General features: G+C 40.4%; 2 protein-coding genes across 3 annotated transcripts in view; one reads left to right on the forward strand and one right to left on the reverse strand.

Moving 5' to 3' along the window:
- The window catches only part of LOC134821243 (LLGL scribble cell polarity complex component 2-like), a 69,690-nt gene that overhangs the window by 35,349 nt on the left and 7,998 nt on the right, over nucleotides 1-26,343 (reverse strand). The window lies entirely within an intron of this gene.
- Nucleotides 5,318-26,186, forward strand: LOC134821114 (uncharacterized). Its single transcript, XM_063831778.1, has 5 exons — nucleotides 5,318-5,440; nucleotides 5,543-5,704; nucleotides 5,864-6,074; nucleotides 6,175-6,329; nucleotides 25,632-26,186. The coding sequence occupies exons 3-5, from the start codon at nucleotides 5,952-5,954 to the stop codon at nucleotides 25,672-25,674; spliced, it is 321 nt and encodes a 106-aa protein (XP_063687848.1). The 5' UTR covers nucleotides 5,318-5,440; nucleotides 5,543-5,704; nucleotides 5,864-5,951; the 3' UTR covers nucleotides 25,675-26,186.

Consider the following 26,343-nt stretch of genomic DNA (forward strand, 5'->3'; position numbering starts at 1 on the left):
CCAGTTGTGCACCGGATCGCGCTACAAGGGTTAATATATATAAGGTTTTAGTATATTAAATTATACTTAAATTAGCGCATGTGATGCGCTTGCATTGATACTAACTGAGCTCAGAGTTGTCATACGTTGTATGACCCGCCGCGCACGAAGTGCGCGGCTCCCCCTGTATCGTCAGGACGACCGTTAGGGGTCGCAACGTGATACAAGCTCAGAGCTAGTACACTGCACGCGCGCCGCCGCGAGAGGGATTTGGTTTGCAGTTGCAACCAATTTACAAACATGAATTAGCTCAGCTTGGTAAAATTTGAATTTGTTTATTTGGAGCAGCATCCAATTATAATTAATATGAATAACGTTTTTTCCTCGCTAAATCAGAAATGCACTAACTTTAGTTTTTTTCGTAACTTTAGCGGCGGTTTTTACAAAATCCAATGCGTCTACTGTCTAGTCTACCTTCATGCACCCGATTTAAACCAGTGGCAGTAGTCATGCTAGTCCTAGGAGCTGAGGAAGATCAGATCACAGTTTACATTTTAGTCCTATAATTGATTGACGGTATCAACCCATTGAGATCGTCGCTTTGCAAATAAAAGCAAAGCAACGATCAACGATGCGAAGCAAAAATGCTAGTTTGCCCGGCGCGGCGCGTAATCTGATAAAAGCAGCGAAGTCCTCCAAGTCCTATAAAGGACTAAAAAGTAAAATTGATTGACGTCCACCGTCCACCGTCCACCGTCCACCGTCCACCGTCCACCGTCCACCGTCCACCGTCCACCGTCCACCGTCCACCGTCCACCGTCCACCGTCCACCGTCCACCGTCCACCGTCCACCGTCCACCGTCCACCGTCCACCGTCCACCGTCCACCGTCCACCGTCCACCGTCCACCGTCCACCGTCCACCGTCCACCGTCCACCGTCCACCGTCCACCGTCCACCGTCCACCGTCCACCGTCCACCGTCCACCGTCCACACCGTCCACCGTCCACCGTCCACCGTCCACCGTCCACCGTCCACCGTCCACCGTCCACCGGACACTGTCCACCGTCCACCGTTTTTAAAATTTACTCACATTTTACAAGATTTTAAAAAATTGTTTTTTACCGTTTGCCGTTTCCTTGATCAAAATTTCAGAAAAACACCAAAAAATTGTTTAACTTTAAATTACACTGGTAATATACTAAAATATTATAATACATTTAGTATTGAATTTATGGAATCTGGAGTTGACTTAAGTTAGGGGTCGTTCACATATTATGTATTACGTAAAAATTTGGTGAACAATTTTTAATCCCCCGGCCCCTTCCGTAATATATATAAATATAATCGGTTTTAGTGTTTTACACATAGCTATTGTGTCAAAATTACACTAGCGTAATAATTTGGAAACACTCCTCCCCTCGGCTGATTACGTAATATGTGAAAGACTCCTTACCTTACCCGAAAAATCGGTTATTAACATTGTCCCTGAACTAGTTTAAACTAGGCGATAAATAAACGAAACTGAGAACTTTTGGACAATTTGTAATTTTAAACACTGACGAAGTACTGATAAGAAAATGATCAAATTTCACTTAGTCGTTTTCTTGGGAAGTAATGAACACGAATACTAAAAAAGAAGAGGGTAGGGCTAATTATATTTTACCAAATTACATGATAACCAAATTAATATGGGAGAATTATAAATTCGCTGTTACTGTAGCATTGTTTCCAAACTCCAACTCGTTCATCTCCACGGCTCGTTTTAAACCACCGGTTTCTAAAGTTAAACCAGCAGGAAATTATTCACACATATCATGAGTCCTAGAGTTTTATAGATTCCTAATTGCTGACTATGTAATCCTTAATTTATTCAGTCCCCGTTCTAGCCTGGTGTGCAGTGGAAAATTTGTAATTTTAAACACTGTAACGAAGTACTGATAAGAAAATGATCAAATTTAACTTAGTCGTTTTCTTGGGAAGTAATGAACACGAATACTGTCCACTGTCCACTGTCCACTGTCCACTGTCCACTGTCCACTGTCCACTGTCCACTGTCCACTGTCCACTGTCCACTGTCCACTGTCCACTGTCCACTGTCCACTGTCCACTGTCCACTGTCCACTGTCCACTGTCCACTGTCCACTGTCCACTGTCCACTGTCCACTGTCCACTGTCCACTGTCCACTGTCCACTGTCCACTGTCCACTGTCCACTGTCCACTGTCCACTGTCCACTGTCCACTGTCCACTGTCCACTGTCCACTGTCCACTGTCCACTGTCCACTGTCCACTGTCCACTGTCCACTGTCCACTGTCCACTGTCCACTGTCCACTGTCCACTGTCCACTGTCCACTGTCCACTGTCCACTGTCCACTGTCCACTGTCCACTGTCCACTGTCCACTGTCCACTTTAAAAAATGTATTTCCATTTCATCGACAGTAATCAATTTCTTTTAATTTGGTTTGTTCGGTTATTTTAAGTTTGTCTATTCAGTTTGTCTATGCTATTGTATTTGTATATGTTGCATTTTTCAAGTGTCGTGAGATAATTTCCATTTTTCATAGACCTTGCACATTGCATGCTCTTGTTTTAAAGTTATGTTTACCGAAGTTATAACAAGATCAATTTAAAATACGTCCAATTTTTAATTGCTGAACGTATTATGAAGTAATGGACTTGTGAAATAAGAATTTGGTTTTCATAGTTAATTAGATAATTAGATAATATTCGCTTTAGATTGAGTATATTAGCTTTCATCTAAGCTAACCCTATTCACCATCTAACAGGATAACTTGGAGTTCCAACAATGACTGAAAGAGACCTACCACTCGAAACTGTTGCCCCCCCTCAATCTAGAGGAATATGCTAGAACATTCGCCAGGTTGGTAACTCACACCACCGAATACGAAGTAATGGCTAGCATCTCCAGGAAGTTCATTTTGGAGAACAGCTTCGACAAGGAGGCGGTGCACATGTTGAGCATTGGTGCCGGCAGAGGGAATTTTGAGACAATGTTGGTCCGGGAACTGGGGCTGAAGTTGGGGTATATTTATGCTATCGAGCCGAATGCTGTCCATGTTCCGCTGTTGGAGACTGAACTGAAAAGTCTTGGTGCCAAGTACGATATCAACACATCATTCTTTAACAAGGAGTTTGAGTTCGATGAGAAAAATGAGACTCCTCTATTTGATATCATAATGCTAGCACACTGCTTGTACACATTCGAAGACCCATTTGGAGCAGTTTCTCACGCGGTAAAGTTTCTGAAACCTCATGGTAAAATTATCATATTCCATGAAGGAGAATCTGTATGCTCTGAGCTATACACATACATGATAAACCGAAGTGATCCGAACATATTTAACTCCAGTCTGACCCACGGAGACCACACTCTCACCGCAACGAAGATAGAGTCTTACATCCGAGATAAACATCCAGAATTGTTAGCGACTGTCACGTATGGTAGTTGTTATTATGACGTGGACGAGTTCGTTCGAGAGGAGGATGAGTCGAAGAGAAACGATGACCTCATCACCTTCCTCTTACAAGCCCAGTACCAGAAACTAAGCAAGGAGGCTAGAAGAGATGTTTACGAGATTGTGATGAGAAATAGTGATATTGTTGATGGGAAATATTTTGCGAGACACATGTGCGCAGGAATTATTGTTTCTCTGCCCAGTAAGGAATAGAGACACAAAACTTATCCGCAATATTTTGTTTTGGTTGTCAGTTTTATGTTTCACTATTCAACCAATAAATACTAAAATGATGATTGATGATCATTCCATAGTCATATTATTATTTCGTTTGTCCCAAAAATTGATTTGTAAAAAATTAAACGTACCCATGATACCGTAATATCAATATATTTTATTGAATATGTGATATGAATTGGATGTTTTGTCATTACCCTCGCTCTTTTTACTTATTTAGTATATTTAGTATGAATCGAGTGAAACGATTCTCTAAATAAAAGAACAAAATCATTGTACAAGTATTAGTAATATACGGATACCGTAATATACCACACAAGTTATAATAAAACCGTAAGGTGCATCTGCACTCTGCAGTTGCCGAATATATATTATTAGGACTTCCACGAAAATTTGAACAGACATTTAACATTTAAAAACGCTTGAGCCTCTAGTATCCAAGTGTAAAGGTCGCGAGCTTGCATGTGTATTTTAAAATGTCTACAGCTACACGTGATTAGAATTCACGTGAAACTTGTTAAGTAGAATATGGAGATTGGAGCTGTGCCAACTAATTTCTTTAAAGTAACCGATTCCATCTCCTAATTTTTGGGCCAAGAATTTGAATATCGGATACGGAGACAATAAAATTACTAATCTCCCTTTAGTTTTAGATCGTGAAATTCGAATAGTGTTAAATTCTTTGAGAGAACCTGTGTGATTCGAATGATTGATGAATGATTACGGCCAAAGTCCGATTCTAATAATAAAGATAAATCCTGATAACGGTAAATCTTATTAATGATAACGGAAGTTTAGCCTTAGGAGCTAGTTGTGCAATATTTGAAAGTTGATTGAAGATATTTTGACAATGATTTAAAAATTGATTGATAGCCGCATTCGCGAAGACAATGATATTGTATGAAAATCGAATTATTGCGGAGAACGGAATGCCCGAGGTAATTACCGGATAAACGATTAGTGACTACTAGTACTGAGGAAAGCGCGATAATTGAACGTGACTTTTAAAGCTGAATCCAGACAGTACTGCCTCGTATATTTTTGAAAGAGTTTTGTAATTTCCTAAAGTATAATAGCACGCAGCTAGCTCCCCAGTATTACTGTTAATAATCAACTTAATAACACCAGAATGTGTGTGTGTCTGTGTGTCTGTGTGTCTGTGTGTAATTTCCGAACGGTTATACAAAAAAAACGGTAATAGTTACGGGACTGGTTTTTTCGGTATAGTGCTGACAAAACTCTGACGAAGCCCATAAGCAAATTTTATAAAAATCGGCCGGTGGTAAGTGGTTTAATTGATGATTTTGTTCCAGAAATGTGACATAAATGGATGGGAGAGAGAACGAGGAGGATAACATGTACCGTAATTAGTTTATCCCCACGTAATACTATAAGCTTAGAGCTCACTCTTGCGGCCGTTTTGTTTCAACTGTAGGGAGATTTCATACTTTCATAAGACAGCGTTATGCGTGATATCAAATATATAATGCGGTTGTATACTTTTACATTGCAACTGTGACAGTAAAGTCCCGGCCGAAGGCACGGGTTACACTAGTACTATAATAATCTGATTTGGTTTCATAACGTAATTCGTGTTTCTTAGTCCTACATATTAGTCCTTGCCCAAAAAAACCCTCAAGCGCACAATTGGTGGAGAACCCGGGCAAGGGCCGTTAAAGAAAGTGATCCAGTGGAGAGAAACAGGGCCGACCCGTGGCTCGGGTTGAGCCTCAGGGACCTCCAGTGGTGAGTAGTAGGTTTACTGCAATGTTATTTTGTTGTGCTTTATAGATTGTTGATCGATTAGATTGTAGCAGTTTGAGGAGTTTCCATTGCATTATGTTGCAGGTATGGAGGGTAAATGAGGTCGAAAGGCTTCGCAGATTGGTCAGGGAGCTGGGGCAAAAAGTGAATTACCTGCGAATGCATCTAGTTTCCCAGAAATTGAAGTTCGCACAACGTGTTTCGGAGGGCGTGGTGCACCACGCAAAACTGATGTACGACAGTTTAGTAAGTGTCTTATTTTATGTTCAAAGTGATCCATAAGCATCTGTTATTGTGCAATGTGCGAACTTCGTTGCGGCTCTTTCATAGAGGCAGGTGTTTTGTGTTCATCTCCAGTTTGTGATGAAGTTGTATTTGAATACTCTTGTACACGTTTTATCTCAGGTGTTCTCCAGTGACTAACATGTCCGGATCATCCGACAAGGGGAAAGATAGAGTTTTTGTGTTTTGATACAGTGTTCCAAATCACGACATGCCGGGACCACCCGACAAGGGGAAGAGCAGGAAAAGGAGAAGAAGTTCCAACAGTGATATCGAGGTGATTGATGAGCGTGGCCGACCTGTGGCTCGTGTCGAGCCTCTGGAAACTTCCGAAGTGAGTAGTGTATCTACTGCAATGTATTTTTGTTAGTTTGAAGGGTTGCTGTTTGTTACCATGTAGTAGTTTGAGGACTATCTTTTGCATTTTTTTGCAGGTTGCCAGGGTAACTGAGGTCGCGAGACTTCAGAAGTTAGTGCAGAAACTGGAACAGGAGGTAAAATTCCTCAGAACGAATCTAGTCTCCCAGAAACTACAGTTTGCACGACGTATCTCGGAGTGCACCACACAAAACAGTTGTTCAGCAGCTTGGTAAGTGTCTCTTTCATCTTCATGCTCAAAGTGATCCATAAGCATCTGTTATTGTGCGAACTTCGTTGAATTGCGGCTCTTTCATAGACGCATCTGCTGGTGTTATGTGTTCATCTTCAGTTTGTGATGAAGTTGTCTTTGAATGTTGTTGTGCACGTCTCATCTTAGGTGTTCTCGGCCAGTGACTGTCCTCCGGGGGCTCAAGCAGCGCTGTAGTGTCGTTGTATCTAATAGCGGGACGGTCTCTTTCTCCTGTTTTAGTGTTTGCATAACAATGCGTACGAGCCTGTAATTAAGATAACTTACATCTTTTCAGGTCGAAGAAACCACGGGAGAGATCCAAATAGATAGTTCTAGTGAGTCAGACGCGACTCAGCTTCAGAGGGAGAACCAGGGCCGTCCGGTCAAAAAGATAGAGAGACAATTGTTATGAGACATTGACTGAGCATGTGTTTTTTTCGTGATTTTTTTATTTCTTTATTTTTTTTGTATTTCTTTTTCTTTTTAGTCCATTCCCCTTGTAGATCTATTTAGAATAAGCAATGTTTTTTCTTGTACGGATAGAATAGCCAGTAGTTGATGGTTCTGCATTCTTGGTGCTAACATTAGTGGTATCTTCTTCGTTGTAGCTGTTGTACTCAAGTTGTATAAGTGTTGCAGTACTGGAGAATGGAGATGGTAGTGCTAATGAGATTCTCTCCTCAGCTTTGATCCGCTTTATATACTGTTTGCCTCGATCATTATCTACGTTTCACTGAGCAACCTCTCTTCTTGGCTACGGTTGATCAGATTCCTGGATGCGATCCCTCGTGACGTGTTCTCATGCCCTTGTTATTACCCATTGCATCTCGGCGCAGTGTTATGAGATCTCACCGTAACAAGCTCATCATGCACTCGCTTAACCACCGTTGTGCAGACCGGATGCGATCTGATACGAACCAGAAAGTGGAACAAGAACTGTTCTTAGCAATCACAATGTATATGTTAAACTTTATCCAATTTAATTTTAATTAAAATCAATTTTGAAGTAACAAAGAGGAAAATAGAACTTTTTAAAGCTAATCGATTTTGTTATATTAGCAGTGTTAGGTCTATCTTATAGGTACAGTTTCTAGTGCTGCCGTACTGTCCAAAGTATTAAAGTGGGTGTCATGTGATCCGCCGTTCCGTCCAACCTTTTTGGAAAGTACCGCCGTACCGGCCTCCGCTGTACCGTCCTCCGCCGGACTGTACACCGCCGCAGTGACTTCCGCCACAGTAACCGGTTCCCGACAGGGGGATTATGATACAACTTGAAATAATATTTTTATCCAATTTTTATCCATTCGTGGCTAATTATCCAATTCTGGACTAGCGTTTCGGTGTGTGCAAAATTGCTTTCAGGCCTAATTTGGACCAAATATGGGCGTGGCCGCCCCGCGGTTGGGGTCCGAGACCCTCTCAAAAGTTGGGTCAACTGCTATGTCGAAACCAAGTTTGACAAAAAATTATTAATGTATTAAGAGGAAGTAAAAATATGACGGCGTGTTATAATCTCATAACTGTTAACTATAGATTATAATATGTGTAGTAGTAGTACTACCAACTGGTATCTCTACAAGTACATGCCAACCTGACAAAAAATGTTGGGTAAAATCTCCGGATCCCCCCGGCCAAGTGCACGATTTATTATCATTAGTTATCCAGTATCAATATCATAAGTTCTTAGTTTACAATTGTACGAGGGTAGTATAAATTATAATGTGCGTGATACTGATAGAAGTGTACGATCGAGGGTTGTATGTGCGTGATAGAGGTGTTTAGTCGTCTGCGCCACTATTGTCCGGTCGGTTCCATGATTCGTCAAAGGGTGTCTGCTAAACGAATGGATACAATGACCAACCTCACGACACAGTTCCATGTTGTCACAAAGGGTTAATTCAGTATCATTAATTGTTTATAGAACTGTTATACGCTGGGAAACTATCGTGATGTACTCAATCTTACACAGAGTTACAGAGCCGCTTATTTCAATTTTCAGGACATGCTTCCATGTTTTCCCTTATCGAGTTATGAAAGGTTGCAGAATGCAGAGTTGCTCTTCAAACGCTAAAAATAAGTTACACTGATCATGATGTATAGCACCAACATGGAGAGGAGACTTTTTATGACCTGTTGAAGAAAGAATTATTAGCCTACGATAACCATGAGCCGAGATGCACCTGAAATAAGATAGAAGTTACACAGAAAGGCATGTAAATTATGTATATTTAATTTTATAGCTCCCAACGTAATATCTAGCAACTCCCTATATTGTACCACAGTTGATATATCAACATGTCATATCAACACAACATGACACGGTCCTAAAAAATGGATCGGGTAGGTATGAAAATTGAAATGCATATCATGCATATTCCAGTTGGACAAGCACCAAGCAGCAAGCTTTTTACCTGTATTTTTATATGCGCGGATCAGAGCAGGAGACTAAATTAAAGTGACGTCACAGCCCAAAATTGATATCAACCAATAGGAGCGCGGCGTGGTATAGTATTGTGGTATAGTATTGTGGTTACACAGTGATCCGGTGTATTTTTTGATTCTACACACTTTCGCAGGACTTAAACACTAATATTAAGAAGTAAATTCTAAGCTCCCCTCATCCTTTAATTCTGAAATTTTGCTTCCTTTTTGAAAGATTCGTCAGTCCAGCAACCCAAATGGCACCTTTTGGAACCCATTTCCAGACCTTCCATCAATAGGATAAAGGATTACAAAAAAAAACATATTTATTGTAATCCACTCTCAAGACGTACTGAAAACGTGAAAAACAAAAGTAAGTTTAGCACTAAATTTTAAATGAAATGGTTTTGTGTGGAGCTAAATGATGATTTCCACGACTTATTTATAATGGGAGATGTCATAAAATGCTTCAACATTCGTTAAGAGTGGCAAACTGGAGTGTACAAATAGATATTGCAATTTTTTTCTATTTGAGTTTGAATACCGCATCGGTGTTAGTTTGATCTAATCTTTATCCGATATTTAATATATTTTTTTAAATCTGAATTTTGAATGGCATAATGAAAACTTGAAAAGTCAAACGATTTGATTAGTCACATAATAGTAAATTCAAATTTATTACAAGCAAAATTATAGAACTTCTTGTCAGCCACACATTATGTTCCAGCAATTTTATTGTTAACCTCGAATTCCGATCAGATACATAGTATATTTAACTTTTGATACTTCTCCGTAAATTTAAAAGGTCTCATGCTGCATGCATATCTTAAGGGGTCGTTCAAATATTACGTAATATCTATATCTGAACAGCAAGTTTCTCTGGAGCAGGTTTCTTTGCAGTTTTTTTAGAAGCTTTCTTTGCAGCGGCTTTTTTAGCTGGTTTCTTTGCAGCAGCTACCTTTGCAACAACTTTAGCTCGTTTCTCTACCTCAATTTCGTTTGCAGCAGGTACAGGTTGCATTGCTTCTTCTGTAAGACCAAGAGACTTCGACTGGACTGCTATCAGAAGGCAGACAAGAACTGCGATGAAACACTTCATGTTAATTCGCTGTGTGAAATAATTTGGGTAAATTTAGGGTAACGGTTAACAAGTTTCATAACAACTGTTAGAGTAATGCCTAACTGAATTATGTAAATTAATGAAATTAGTAGTTAGTCCAGCAACCCGGACTCTTAGGACGGCACCTTCTTGAACCCATCGCCAGACCTTCCATCAATAGGATTACAACAAAAACATACTCATTGTAAATGTAATCCACTCTCAAGAGTCAAGACGTACTGAAAACGTGAAAAAACGAAAATAAGTTTAGCACTAAATTTTAAATGAAATGGTTTAAGTATAACTGTGGTCAGTTTACTACCTCCCTCATCAGATAAACATTTCACGTGTGGTAGTGCCATTGTTTCATATTCTAGCTCAAACTTGGCTCTCCTTCAAAGTTTTATCGGTGTTGGACGTTGGTTTTGTACCGGTAAACTCTTAATTGTTCATGAGCTTTACGTCTTTCTGTTTTCGGAGTTACTCGAGACTTCTCCTCATCGCATCATCAACAATCTAATAACCACTAACAAACTTACTGCTATACATATTTGCTGCTTACTACTAAGGCGAGGTTTGTTGACTACCACCACTATTGTGTGCTAACTAATTATATCCATTCCATCGGTGTCGATTTGATGAGGAACAGTTTACACCAGGTTCAATAGTTTTATGTACAGCGATTCACTATTTAACCAGACCGCGCTTAAAATAATGCTTATCGCTACTAAAAAGAAAGTAAATTTACGAACAGAGATATATTATATAGTTTCTATAGTTTTGCACAAGCCTTTAACATTGCATATGTAGTTACCTATTTGTTCATTTAATGCAAATTCTTAAACTTATGTCATGCAATAGTGTTTGCACAGTTTGGTAAGTGTCTATTTCATGCTCAAAGTGATCCATAAGCATCTGTTATTGTGCGAACTTCGTTGAATTGCGGCTCTTTCATAGTATAGAGGCATCTGCTGGTGTTATGTGTTCATCTTCAGTTTGTGATGAAGTTGCCTTTTTTTTTTTCTTTTTTTTTTGATACGGCACCCACTGACTACCGTCACAAGGTATGAGGTAGCGACCCTCCATACGGAGTATCCTACTGGGGTCCACCTGGTTAGCATTTGTGCCCCATTCCCCTGGGCTTCCAGATGATAATGTCTTGATAGACAACAGCCGAGTCGGGGTTGCCGCTCCTTTGATCACTATCAGAAGATAGCAATCAGGCGAGCGACTAACATAGTCCCTAAGGATGATTGGATTAAAATTGTCCGGTCTCTCACCACCATTTAGGAGGATGCTGACGCCCCAGGTGAGAAAATGCTGACTCTAGGTGTGTGTTACGTTGGGTGATGTGCAGGCGGTTTGTGGTTGGGCTGTGATGTTCCATTTTATACATCAAGATTGAGGTTACTCGGCTAGGGATCTCAGCAGAGCGATTTCTGTTCTGAGAGAACTTGATGGAGTGGTATTTTACCATACAAAGTGGACGACGGAAGATCGTGTCATGCTGTGCGCGCCACAACCTAATTGTGCTCACAGTATTGGGTTTGTGTATTCATAAGACTTTGGCGCGCCCTCGTGAGCTTATCGTTCCCGGGGCGGGTGGACTGTTGATGTGATTTTATGATAGCCCTGGCTCCCTGGCAGCAGGCTGTGATGTGCGAAGGTTGTGCTCAGTTTAATTGACTGCCGTTGGTGTTTTAGCATTGTAGGAAGTTAGCTATCTCTAGGGAAGTAGTCAGTCTTAGTTCTACCTGTTTTGTAGATGTATTTTATCAGTTTTTCAGGGCCGAAATTAGTTATAATATCTGCTAGAGAGATGTATGGTACGCCAAAAAGTTCCAGTCTTACGGTTGCATATGCTGGGCATTCGCTGATGAAGTGGTGGGCTGTTTCCCTGCTCTCCCGGCACTTTGTGCAGAGTGGATCTGTGTTTTTGTCGCGTTTGCTGAAGTTGTCCTTTAACCAATTTTGACCCGTATACATATGAGTCAGTAGTCTGAGCGGTTCCTTCTTCTGGTATGCTAGTCTGTTATTGCCAAATCTTCTGATGTAGCTCTCTATTGGCGTTTTCGATTCGTCTTTCATCGTGTGCTGTTCTAGTTTATGAAGAGTTTCATTCCGGGCTTTATTTAGTAGGCCTGCGATTACGTTGCTCCAGCTTATGCAGAGGAAGGGTTCAGGGCCGACTGGTGGGGAGCTCGCTCCTGCTTTTGCCAGTTTGTCCGCTCTTTCGTTGCCCGCTATACCTGTATGTGGGTTATGAAGAGAGAGGTGGTTGATCGTCTAGGTTTGAGATAGGTTGATTAGGTTCAGGACTTTAGTTCCAACAGACTATCTGTCTGTTCCCACAATGGAACTTGTAGGTTGCGTTGTGTTTTAGTTAGAGTGAGTTGACCAAATAATACGACTTGAAATCGGGTTGGTTGTATCAATGTATCAATGTATCAATGTATAAATGTATCAATGTATCAATGTATCAATGTATTAATGTATCAATGTATTAACAATTAGGAACGATGATAGGTTTTACTATGTCTTTGGGATGCAGTCAGGAAGTCAAGAAGTGGGGAATTAAGGGTGTGCCCAGGGTTTAAAAAGGGTATCACTCGTGTTGGTCATTGGGCCGACACGTGTGATCCACGAGATGAGTTTCGAGTTCCTGATTGGGGGGTCGAACGGGCTGGGCTCCAGGAAACGATTATCTTAAATGAGCATGAGCTGGACAAACGAGATCAACCAATCAGGGTTTTCCGTTTATCCATTACTCCATTATTGCACCGTTTCCGGTACTTTAATTATCGCATCATAGACCGTTATTTCATTACTTCACAATCTATTACAGATACCCGCAATGTTATTCAGCCAAAGCTTGTTCACTTCTGGTGTCACAAATCATATAAGTGGGATGCTTTAATTATCGTCATGACCTCTAAGTGGGTTCACGCCATTGCTTTTGGCTGGCAAGTGCCGTTTGTGACCACTTGAGCTGGCAACTTGCCAATACAGGTAGACAGCTGGAAAATAGCCAACAAGGTATGGAATTATTGTAAGGCTTATAGCAAGGAGAGAAGTGGACCCACAATCTTCCCCCCTCAGGAAAAAAAATTCAAATTTTGTCAGGAACCTACCATCGTTTTACAATCAATATCGGAAATGAAATTAAATTAAATTTACACATGTTGAAAGAAATAATTAAATGTTATGAGTAAATATCTTGAATGAAGTCCATTACCCTTTTAATTTTGTTATAAAATGGACGAATAGTTAAATCACACAAAGAATTAGTTTTGAAAATAACAATATATTTTTTGACTTTATCTTTTTATCTTAAGACACAAGAATAAATATTTGTATATAGTTTGTCACAATCAATATGTAACTAGAAACATCGGTAACTGAAGATTCTTTCTGCATTGTAATCATAATTAATTTTAACAAAGTTTGTTTCTCGTTACAATTGTGTGTGACCACTTATAAATTCACACATAAATCAATTTAATATATATTTTCCAATACTTTACATACGTTTTTCAATTTTGAACGACACCTTGAAGGTTTAAAATAGTGCGTTGGTTGGTGATTCAAATTTGTGGTTAATCTTGGTTAAACCATTTTAGTGCTTTGTTCCTATTGAAGATAAATTTGTAATCAATGTAAGTCATTAGTTCACTTGGCAAATGTTCGTAACTCTTAGTATTATATAGGCACGATAGTTCAATATAAATTTCCAGGATTATTGTTAGTTCTTTTAGCAAATGAAATTTTTCTTTAGGAGCCTTTTTTGCATATTACACTGTTTTGTAACAGTCGTTTGAAGAATCTTTTATTATGTTGTTCTAGGTAAGCTGATATTACACACATTAATGGTTTTTTGACAAGGTATTTCTGATATAACTGCTGGAAAATGAACTTTGATGTTTGGATGATACTTTGTGGAGATTTTGTTTTGGCTGCAAGGGTCAGTTCATTTTTTAGTTTTATGAGGCGAGGAAGGGATGGGGCACTGTACGATTTTCGGGTAACATCGAATTGTGAGTTGCGATGCTAGATTCGCTTATTTGCACCCATTTGTTGAGGAAATACGGGTCCAGCAGATGTCGTAATTTACGGCTCACAGCTCTTAATTGGAGGATGTCGTCAAAGTGTAACAATAGCGCTATATTGAATTTGATTTCCTGGGGGAGAAACGAAAACATGGCGAATTGAAGCAACGAATGCAATAAGTGGTGTGAGAGTAGGCCGGCCTCCAGGAAAACTGATTCTTGTGCCCGGAGTTGATGGCATTGTTGTATGGTAGTGAGCTAATTTGGATGCTGGTGTTGTGTGTAAAGAAGTGTCATGGTTCAAAAGATTTAAAACCTGTCGTGATGCCGTGTTGTTTTAGAACTTGTGACACTCCCATTGTGGAGGAACTGCCCCCGATGGATTGTGGATCCCGAGGGGGTTAGTTCATGGAACGAGAGACGGGGGTCTGGCGTACTGCATGTACCATTGCATGAGTGCAGTGCGTCAGTACAGCAGGTTCAAGGGACACGAGAGCCTGGTATGTTGGTTTCGTTCTTTTTCTGATAGTCTCGATTTCATTTTTGGATAATTTAAGATGTTAATGACGTGGATATTTAAGTTATGTGTGTTACAGTTTTGATAGATGAATTTTTCTTTGTTGAAGGTCATGTTTTATTATTGTTGTGATTATGTGCAATTTCCAATTTTCATTCCCTATGTGGCAAGGCAGAAACGCCATAGATCAATATATGATCATGAGCAAGCGTAAAAGATGTTTCCTGATAGGATAAAATGAGGTAATTATCTAGCTGTTTTTATGCTGAAGTTATAGGTACGAAATTGTAAAATAGTACAACTGATTCCGTTAAAAGTCTCAACAAAACAGATATGGGCGTATTTTGTTTTTGTTGATGTCAACCAAAGAATTCAATTTGTTTTTTGTAATGGTGTCGCTCAAAATTCGCAATTTCACGGTTTTAAAATACTTAGTTGATGCAGCTCCAAGTCTGATATCGAGAGGCTCGGACACTGGGTACTTTTTAAGAGCTCTTTGAAATTGGTGCCTTAACTTATCCAAAAATCTGTTTTTTTGATATTGATAAATAATTTAAAATTCAACCGTTTTCGTAATTTTAATGAATACTTTAACACACAGCGCATCATTTAAAAGTTGCAAAAGTAGCGGTACCGTTGCTAGAGGTACAAAAGTTCTGTATCTGTTTTTGTAAGAACTGAAATAATATCCAAAGCTTTTATTGATATTTTGGATTCTGAGCTTTGTAATGATTCAGAGAGTTTTACGTAGTCTGTATTGTTTTTTAAAGCTTCTAGCGCAGCGTGTAACCTGTTTGATGTGCGTCACTCGAAAATAAATTGTAGAGCGTGTCTTTTCGGTATCAGATTTAGAACGGTTAGGTAGATGATTATTAGATGCACTGTTTGTGTTTTGATGTCCAGTTGAGAAAAGTGTCCATTTGTTGAGTCTCTGGTGGCCATTGTAGCCATTATAATAGGGACGTTAAAAACGTCGACATTGAAGTCATTTGAGGGACGTTGTGAAACGTCGACATTGAAGTCATTTTTGGGGGACGTTATGAAACGTCGACATTAAAGCCATTTTTGCCAACTGCCAATTTATACAGCCAATGTTATAATGCTCGTTTTTGTGAAGTTTGAGTGAATGATTTATTCAATATTGGATTGAGCTTGTACTGATCGTGTTGAACGTTTTGGTGTTGATGAAGTATCTGATTGGAATGATTTTGATACTGAATTTGATGTTTTGTTTTGATGAATTATGATTGACGTCTCTTCTGGTTTCTCGTCGTTATTGTCAACTATATTCTGTCGTGGAGGTGGAACTGATCGGCTTGTTCCTCTCTAACACACTCCAGATCGTTTATTAGTCGTGTGTAACAGAAATTGGTCCTGCTTTCCGATAAGCTGATGGATCCGTGTAAAGTTTAACTGCTGATGTTTTCTTGCATTAGTCGCGAGTTCTTGAAACCACATGTTACTGTCCAGTGACGTCGTCCAGTGAATAATTTGGTAATGTCTTCCGGTCGGATAGAATACAAAACTCTACTTTGTAATTGGATTTGAGAGTACTCGTCACATGAGTAAAGTTTAGTTTCGTTGTCAGGATTGTCTATCCAATTGATCTTCTAGGAGCTTCCAATATTAATTCCAATGACTGGATTTCCGTTTCCGAAAGTCAAGGCTCCTACTGAAACTTGTGCGACATAATGTTTACAGTGTACTTCTCCCGTTTTACATTGAGAAGCTTTGCTAAGACAAGTAATCTCAGGTGCGTCTTTGTCTTTTTGGAGATATCGAGACAGACCAGCAGTTTTAGTGGTCGAGTTTCGTTCTGACCGTTCTGCGGAGTAAAACTGATCGTCTTTAAGGTATATCCGTTTAGGAAGTTTTACTCGAAGACAAGAGTTTCTTTGCTTTTTACAGGAACTGTAGCTGGCTCAAAGTGAGAAAGACGGCGTTAGGTTCCACGTACATTGTTGACAAGACAAAGAAGGAACTTGCGAATATCGGATTGTTGTTGACAGTTGACGAAGTACTCAAGGTCTTCTGCTAATAGTATAGCTGGAGAAGTCGGTTGTATTAACAACCCTCTATTCACTCCATGAAATTCGTAGTTGAAGTTCACCTTCTCCCTGTACTCGTCAAATACCAAGTTTTCGATAGCATACGTATACAGTGATGTAATTGCACATTGGAGTTCGTTTAGTCTCTCGTCCACGTTTTCTTGGTAATTCTTGATTAAGTAGAGAACATCTTTGTTGAATTGACGTTGTTGCACGACTTCATCATGAACTTGTTGGGTTAACTTGGAGAACTGATGATCGAGGTGAGCAATATGAGATTTAAGGTGTTTAATCTCATGTCGATTGAAGAAATTGAAGGCCATGCTTGCGAGCAATCCAGCACCAGGGATAGCAGCAATTGCTACAGGCACTCCCCGTTTTACCTTTTTGAAAGGGGTGCTGTTAGTGATTGTTATGTCGTTTGCAGATCGTAGGTCTTCAAATCGTCTTATATTGCGTTTCCAAATGTGATCAACAGCTTGGTCTCGAGCTTTATTGAGCGTGGTATACAGTGCAGCATCCTCATGTCCGCAAAACTCGGCTCTAGTTGCAAATCTTTCTGCACATACAATGTTTGCAATGTACGTGTGGTGTGTTACTTCGCTAATCTGTAAATTATCGAGATCGGGCTCGTCTTTTTGCGACAGTTTGAAGTCCGAAGCATTCTGGGTCACAGAAACAAAGAGCGGTGCAAGAATTGAAATGAGTGTTGTCTTATGATCTTAAGGGCTAAACGTTGGTGTTTTGTCCTCTGCTAGAGTTTTAACACAATAAAGATATTTTTCAAATTCATGCAAAGTGTTGACCGTGCAGTTGAATTGATGATTGGTTTGTTTACTCGAACGAAGATACTGGCAAAGATTTTGCCACAATCCATGTGGTTGCTAAATCAACCCAATGTTTAGGTTTCAGAGATGTAAGACCAATAAATGATAGTCCTCTTGAAGTGTCATGACTTTCTTCTGTGGAGTGATTCATTTTTGTTCTATTTCGGCCGGCTGACTTGCGAGAAAATCGACTGATGCTTCACTTTGTGAGGGTGAGACGTCTCGATTAGTTGTTGCCCAAGTGGTCGGAAATGTAATGAGTTCCGATGTATAATTTGACACCATCAGGGGCAACGGAACTGCAAGATGTTGTTGAAGCCTTGTGGGAATATCTCCAGGTTGGTATCTATATAGCACCTGATTATGCATGAAAATATGCACCGTCGTGACTTCGCAAGATATTCGAGCGGCGTACTATTGATGTAGTACTTTCGTCTGGAGACATATACCCTTCCCTCCAGGAAGTTGTGTTTCCTCTGTAACTTACAGGTAACATGTTTGTGCAAAATCCTGGTTTAGGTCGGCGAAACTTTATCTCCACTGGCTTGCAATGACTGACAAGAATGTATTCCGAGTTCGAAGCAACTTCTATTATTGTTGAATCATTGAAATGATGACGGAAGATATCAGTAGGAATGATAACTTCCAAGAATTGCGTTTTATGTGTTAGCTCTTGCAACAATAGTTTGATATCATCAACAGCCATCATTGGTCCTAAAAGTTGGTGTGCAGTGACTTGGAATCCGTCAATTTCCGTTTTGTCGGGTAGTTTACTTGGGTTTTCCAAGGCAAACGATTAGGAATTATGAGATGAGACGAGGTTATTGTACTATTAAATGTTCCAATTTGTACGAACTTGGACTGTACCATTGGGTCTGGCACAATATATGTTACTGCAATCCCTTCAATAACTTGTATCGTAACGGCAGTCTGATATATCGGCAAGGTTGGAAATAGGCTGGTGAGTGTGTGTTTTTGTGATGTACCCTTCGCTGTAATTACATGATATTACGTCCGTCTGAACCTTTGTCATCCATTTCATAGGACAATCAAAATCTTTAATGACGGTGTCAGTTGTCCAGTTTCGTCAATGCATGATTTGGTCCTAATCAAGTCTTGGTATTGGCTTTTCGGTAGAATCTTATTGTTTATTGTTTTTTCTGTTTCTTTGCTGCTATGTTGTGCATCTCAGCAGCTTCACTTGGAGAGACAATGCGTTCGTTTTGAATCGTAACTTTTTTATGGTCCGTAGTATCACAGCTTTGAATTGTTCAGGCCATCTCATTAATGTAAGGTGATTTTGTGCATCACAAATCATGGCACTTTGGCAATAAGTTATCAGCAATGTAAGAAGTAGTATTCTTTCTGTGTCGTATCGTGTCATCTGAAATATTGTTTCCGAGTCGAAGGTACCTATCCATCCTTTGGGAATCAGGGATAAGGTGATCAATCTTATATAATTCTCCGGATCATTTTTTATGTTTCACGTGTAGCTACACATTGCACAACTCATGACTCTGAACTGTAGGAAGACTCCACCCTACGGCTGTGTACTATTATCTTATTATTTCGGGCGTGAATTGACTTTGAATCGAATGTTGGGACGGTTTAGGAGATGGTAGCTCTCTACCGCTAGCTGTAGAGTTTGACCGGGGTACGGCTTGATGGCCGCCCTGGATTTGTTGCGGTGATATAGAGCTTGCTCTATCATTTTGCCGACGGGACAAAGTGTCAGAACTTCTGGAGAAAGTCTGGTGGCGCGGTGTTGACATCCTCTGTGACGAAAGTCTTCCCTCAGAATGGCCATTTCCGAGAGACAAGGATGAGATATACTCGCCATCAGCTTCTGCATCGGTGTTCTGGACAAGTGTTGACCGTTGGCATGGTAAAATTAGGAGCATTTCATCATCATCCTCGTATCTTTTCAAGGTAGTAGATGGTTGCGGACCTGTCTCAATTGAGTCTCCAATGACTTGTTGTTCTTCTGATTTTTCTGATTCGAGGTTATGTTGTTCTTCTAATTCTTCTGACTTGAGTTTATGTTCTACCATAATCTTCTTGAGTTCTTGATAGTATCGTGCATATAGTGTTTTTGTAACTGAGATGGGACTTTTCGTGTCCTGTCGTGATATACCATAATAATCTTTCCAGTTTTAATGTTGCATACTTGCAAGGTAAATTCGGAGGACTTTGAGTCATGTTGTCAGTTATAGTCAATCAGTTGTCATGTAGTCAATCAGTTGTCATGTAGTCAATCAGTTGTTATTCTGACAATCGCCTCCGAGAAAAGCGACATGAAGAAGTTTCTCCGTAATAAAAAAAGCAACTATATTTCATCCGTCAAATTACAATAGGTAGTATTATTTTCCCTTATGCTGACAATTATGATCCATTATAGCAGCCATTAGTAGCTTCAAGTACATACTTGCTGTCGTTGATGGTATATACACTTCCTGTCCAAGAGATGCGGGCCACTGCTATGGAATGCAGTGTGCTATTTCAAGAGGGCGGTTGCGTTGGGAAATCCATCGCCTCTGATTGATCTGCTTTTCAGTTTCCCGATGATTTTCTCCAGATGTTGGCTATGCTCAACAAGTTTTGTGTAGTGGTCTAGTCCAGGTGTTGTGAGAAGCGAGTAAGCTACTTGCTCAGATCTTATTCCATTGATGAATGCATCCTGGAGTAACTCTTCTTTGGTGCTATCAGGCATCTTCTTGCATGTAGGAATTACATTGATCTTTTTCTCGAGTCGTTCCGCAAAGTCGAGGATGGTTTCTTCTGAGCTCTGTTTGATGTTGAATAGTTCGTCGACAGACATTTTGCTATTGTAGTTAGGGTCGAGCTTCTTGACTATCATGTCCTTGGCTGCATGCCAATTTGTTGTTTGTCTATCTGTTAGGTTCAGTGACATAACTCTTGACAAGCTTTTGTTATCCAGAAATGTGCAGAAAACTTTGAATGAAGCAGACGGAGGAAGACCGATGACTGTGCAGTAGTTGTCGAATGCCAGTAGAAAATCGTGGATGTCATCCCCATGATAATTGTACTCATGGGGTTTCTTCCCCCCAAAAAGCTTGAAAGACTCTTGAGTCGGAGGTGCTTTATGTCCTAGTCCAGGCATATCTTTGTGGTCAAACTTGTCGTTGTCAAAATGTTTATTGTTGTGGTGAAGCATTGTCATTGGTGGTTTGTAAGTAAGTGATCCAGGCGGTTGGTATGGTGTGTGTTGTGGAAAAGGTGTTGTGACATTGGTCTAAATCTGCTGAGTGCATTGGCTCATGTTGGCAGATGAAACTGACAGCGAAAATTGGCAGGAAAGGCAACAAAAGTGGTCACCAGTATAGCTCTATTCTCTAACCTGTAGTTCCCAATTTGGTTCGCAGTCGCAGCGCCACTTGTGGGTTATGAAGAGAGAGGTGGTTGATCGTCTAGGTTTGAGATAGGTTGATTAGGTTCAGGACTTTAGTTCCAACAGACTATCTGTCTGTTCCCACAATGGAACTTGTAGGTTGCGTTGTGTTTTAGTTAGAGTGAGTTGACCAAATAATACGACTTGAAATCGGGTTGGTTGTATCAATGTATCAATGTATCAATGTATAAATGTATCAATGTATCAATGTATCAATGTATTAATGTATCAATGTATTAACAATTAGGAACGATGATAGGTTTTACTATGTCTTTGGGATGCAGTCAGGAAGTCAAGAAGTGGGGAATTAAGGGTGTGCCCAGGGTTTAAAAAGGGTATCACTCGTGTTGGTCATTGGGCCGACACGTGTGATCCACGAGATGAGTTTCGAGTTCCTGATTGGGGGGTCGAACGGGCTGGGCTCCAGGAAACGATTATCTTAAATGAGCATGAGCTGGACAAACGAGATCAACCAATCAGGGTTTTCCGTTTATCCATTACTCCATTATTGCACCGTTTCCGGTACTTTAATTATCGCATCATAGACCGTTATTTCATTACTTCACAATCTATTACAAATACCCGCAATGTTATTCAGCCAAAGCTTGTTCACTTCTGGTGTCACAAATCATATAAGTGGGATTCTTTAATTATCGTCATGACCTCTAAGTGGGTTCACGCCATTGCTTTTGGCTGGCAAGTGCCGTTTGTGACCACTTGAGCTGGCAACTTGCCAATACAGGTAGACAGCTGGAAAATAGCCAACAAGGTATGGAATTATTGTAAGGCTTATAGCAAGGAGAGAAGTGGACCCACATGTATGGGCAGCGACTTTGTAGAGTGTTACTTGGTTTAGTTCAGAAAGTTTGTTAAGAGTTACGGAAGTATCCATGGTCAATTTTGAAGTGGAGTGCCCCATCTTTAGTTGATGGAGTGAACTTAGAGAATCTGAGTAGAAGTTTATTACCTGGTTCTTGGTGTTTGCGTCATACAGTAAGGCTGCTGCTCTCTGGATAGCAAACATCTCACTCTGATTTATGGTCGCATTTATCCCAAGGTTTATCGATTGATCAATTATTGTTCTGTTGTTTCTATTGATTGTGAAGCCAGCTCCAGCCAACTGTGTGTTCGTCTGTAGAGACCCATCAGTGTACACTTTTAGGGTCGAGTCAGGGGGTGTTACCTGTGGATATTCTAGTGAGACAGTGTAGTCTGTGTTAAAATTGGTACGAGTTGTGCGGTCTAGGAGGGATAATTTGCTAGATAGTCCTAGTTTATCGATCTCTTTGTCTAGGTATTTAGCATGGGAGATAACTTTACTAGTCAGTGAGTATTGGCTGATCCAATTATTTTCAATTTTAAGTCTGATTTGATTTGATTTGAAACTTTTACAAAATAGCAAATATACAAATGTACAGCAAGTCGAACAAACATATAAAATGGGCCGAAATGTATAAATGCTATAAAGCGTGGGTCAGTGAAACAAGTACAGAGGACAACTTTCAAAACAGGAGTTTTATGGCCGCCCAAAGTCTCAATAACATCACCTCCACCTAGTAATAAAATTATGAAATATGATAAGTGTGAAACAATCAAATAATAAAATATTCAAAATATATAGTTGTCTCTTAAATACAGATAACGTCTGAAAATTCTTAAAATAATCATCACTCCTTCATATACTGATCAGTGTCCGAGAGTGTAACTCATGATGACTTCTTATCACGGCTACATACCTTCCCGTACCGGATGTAGTGGTCGAGATGAGTCTGTTCCGCCCTCTTCTTCTTCAGGTCAGTGACCAGATGCTTCCTTGTTGCTCGTTCTTCACTGGATCTGTCTGGACATATCCATACATCTTTGTGCGTCTCCCTCAGTCTCCCTGTTTTCATCAGAATCTGATGAACCGCTGTTGAGCTTGGGACGGTGATCTTGACTGGTCGGATAGCCGTACTACCTGGCCTCTTCCAACCGACTCTAGTCGCTTCGAAGTGAGGTTTCTCCCCGATCTCCTCCAAAACTGCGGTAACTAGCGCTGGAAGCTGTTCTTCCTCCTCTTCTTTCAGCCCAAACACGATCAGGTTCTTGCTCCTGTCCTCCTCTGCTACACTCTTCATCACCTTCTTCAGGATTTTACTGTTGCAGACCGTACCACTTGCACTGTTCTGTTGAACAGCTGCACTATAGTTCTGAATCCCTGACTCCACCGTTGTTTGGACTGTCTCCTCAACAGACGTCTTAAGCAACTGTAGTTGTTCGTCCTTCTGCATCAGCAGCTGGCCCTGCAGTCTGATCACCTTTTCTTTGTCTGCTAGTGCTTCCGTCTTGAAGCACTCGATGATCTCCTTCAAGAGATACATCTGACTACTCTGCCGACGAACAAGGTCCACTGCATCCACAATCCAGCGAGACAGAGTCGTTTTATCCTTAGTCTTGATCTTTTCACGACTTTCGTAGTCAATTTCACGGTAGTCCATATGCAGGTCTTTTTCTAACTGATCGGACCAGCGTGCAACACAGCCTTCCACATCTTCCTGTTGATCATAGTTGAACTCCTTAATCAACTCCTCTGATAGAAGTTTTTGAGGCTTTGAATTTTAGAAACACGTCTATAGGCATTAAGCCGGATAGGATGTCTAGGGTGATGTTAGGTGATTTCTGGAGACCGCCAGTGATGTACAGTGTTGCTATTTTCTGTACGGAGTTTAGTAAGTTCCGTAGGTTTGCATTTTCACTGAGTCTGTGGATCCAGACGAAACAAGAGTAGCTGACGGTTGGGAGAACAACCTGCCTGTAGATCCATCTGGTTTTGCTTGGTGATAAGCCCCGAGTCTTGGATATATGGTTTTTGCACATGTGGAGAAGTTTGGTTGCCAGCTGGCATTTTGATTTGATGTGTGAGTCCCATCTAAGATGCTTGTCGAAAGTGACACCTAGGTATTTTACCTCGTCTGAGAATTCCAGCTTCTCTCCATCCAGAAGGACGGGTTTCATTGTATGTTTCTTTTTGAGAGCTGAGAAGATAATGACTTTTGTTTTGATTGTGCTGAGTTTCACTCCATTATCAATGCACCATTTGTTGATAATTTTGAGGTATCTGGTAGCTATGTCCCTCATGGTTACAGATAGATCGAAACCTTGGATTAGGATAGCCAAGTCGTCTGCAAAGGCTTGGATGAAGTCGTCGTCAAGTTGGTCCTTTGTTAGAAGGGTATTGAGAGTTAGGTTCCATAAAAGTGGAGATAGGATTCCGCCTTGTGGACATCCTTTATAGATTTTCTTGGTAATGGTTATGCCGTGTAGGGTGAGAATGATCGAGCGGTCCGTCAACATCTCTCTGATCCAACACGCGATCATGGGGGGTATTTTAGCCTTTATCAGAGCGTTGTAGATAGAGCTGAATTTGATATTATCGAAGGCTCCTTCAACGTCAAGGAATACGCCTAGGCCGTAGTGGCCATTCTGGATTGCGTCTTCTATCTTTCTTGTTAGTCTGTGGATAGCTGCCTCTGTGCTTTTCTTTTTCCTAAAGCCAAATTGGTTTTTGGTTAGTTTATTGTCCACTCTCGTTTTTCGTTCCAAGTAGTCGAGAATAATTCTCTCCATGAGTTTCTGGATATTTGAGGTCAGGCTGATGATTCTGAACGCTCTCGGGTTAGAGTAGTCGTCTTTCCCATCTTTAGGAATAATTATGCCACAGCAGGTTTTCCAGCACGTTGGGCAGTGGGAATATATCATACAGCTTTTGAAGATGTGTTGAAGTGGTTCTTGGATCAGTTCCCAGGCTGATTTGATCATTGTGTTAGCAATGCTGTCCATTCCCGGGGCTTTGTTTAGTGGTATAGTTCTGATAACCCTGTCCATTCTTGATTTGTGGAATATATCATTGATTGTTGCTCTGTCGTTTTCTGAGTCAAATGGTTCAGACTTTGGATTTATTCGCTCTGAGTTGGAGTCAGATTGAAAGTGTACGGCTGCTAGTACATTTAGCGTTTCTTCGGAGTCCTCTGTGAAGCTTCCATCTGCCTTCTGCAGTACATTCAGTTGCTCCCAGGGCTGTGTCTTCTTTTTGGTGGTTTTGGCAAGGTTTTTAGAGTGAGAAATGTTGGAGCAGTACTCACGGTACGCTTCTCTGTCCTTGTCCTTAATCGCCTTATTATAAGCTTTCTCGGCCGCAGTCCATTCGGCTGACTTGGCATTCTTCTCCTCAGGGGTAGAGATCGATTTTTTAGAGTGGGCAGAGATGGACTTGTTTTTCGCTTTTTTTGTTGTGTGCTTAAGTACATTTAGTTCTTTTGACCACGGGATTTTAGACTTGTGGACTATTTTGACCATAGGGCAAGATTCTTCCAGGGCCTCCATGAGAATCTGATTTATGTAGTTGACTGCCTTGTCGGTTTTATTCTTTCTCCATATGTAGGGTTTCGCTTTCATGCGTTTTTCTACTGCTTTCTTGTACTGTTCGGGGTCGAGTTCTTTCATGTTCCGGGTGAAGGATTCCCATCTATTGCCGAGGTCCACATTGAACGATATCATTTTGTGGTCGGAGAGGGAGCACTTCGTGGAGACGTTCCAGTTTGATATGAGGTTGCTCCCCTTTTTATTTGTCAATGAAATGTCAATGATGCTTTTATGACCCCTGCTATTCAGGAAGGTCGGGTTCTTTCCTTGATTGGCTACAGTAAGATTCAGACTGTCAATCAATTGTGCTAGCAGAGTGCCTCTTCGGTCGTTTCTTTGAATGCATTGTTGTGCACGTCTCATCTCAGGTGTTCTCCAGTGACTGTCCTCCGGGGACTCAAGCAGCGCTGTAGTGTCGTTGTATCTAATAGCGCGACGGTCTCTTTCTCCTGTTTTAGTGTTTGCATAACAATGCGTACGAGCCTGTAATTAAGATAACTTACATCTTTTCAGGTCGAAGAAACCACGGGAGAGATTCTGGACACTATCCAAATAGATAGTTCTAGCGAGTCAGACGCGACTCAGCTCCAAAGGAAGAACCAGGGCCGTCCGGTCAATCAGATAGAGAGACAATTAGTCGTGAGACAGTGATTCAGCATGTGTTTTTTCAGTGATTTCTTTATTTATTTCTTTATTTATTTATCTTTTTAGTCCATTGCTTGAGGTCCCCTTCTAGATCTATTTAGAATAAGTAATTTTTTTCTTGTACGGAGGGCCAGTAGTTGATAGTTCTGCATTCTTGGTGCTAACCTCAGTGGTATCTTCTTCGGTAATGACAGGGGGATTATGATACAACTTGAAAAAATATTTTTATCCATCCGTGGCTAATTATCCAATTCTGGACTAGCGTTTCGGTGTGTTCAAAAGCTTTCAGGCCCGCACATAAGTTGCCTGTCCTTTCACAACCCAATTACTATGAGCCTACTTTTACTTTGGACGATCCTCGATCGAAATACTATTCGCAGTCAAGGACTTAAAGTCATACACCAAATAAGCATTATATTTTCATTGTCATATTCTGTAAAATGTGCTAAAATTAAATATCTTGTTTTATTTTTGAAGGATAGTTTGAATGAAATATTACGGATATTTAATTTTATGCAAGAAACGAATAAAAAAGTGTATTTTGACAGGAAGATCATGACTTTTAAATATGATCATAAAT

Source organism: Bolinopsis microptera, chromosome 9 (assembly GCF_026151205.1).
Source record: "Bolinopsis microptera isolate Bmic1 chromosome 9, MBARI_Bmic_1.0, whole genome shotgun sequence".
Lineage (NCBI taxonomy): Eukaryota > Metazoa > Ctenophora > Tentaculata > Lobata > Bolinopsidae > Bolinopsis > Bolinopsis microptera.

Excerpts from the sequence above, each read along its gene's own strand:
- LOC134821114 (XM_063831778.1), top strand. The coding sequence starts at position 5,952 with ATGCCGGGACCACCCGACAAGGGGAAGAGCAGGAAAAGGAGAAGAAGT. Across the intron at positions 6,075-6,174 it reads AGCCTCTGGAAACTTCCGAA|GTTGCCAGGGTAACTGAGGT; the intron begins GTGAGTAGTGTA and ends ATTTTTTTGCAG. Across the intron at positions 6,330-25,631 it reads AACAGTTGTTCAGCAGCTTG|GTCGAAGAAACCACGGGAGA; the intron begins GTAAGTGTCTCT and ends ACATCTTTTCAG.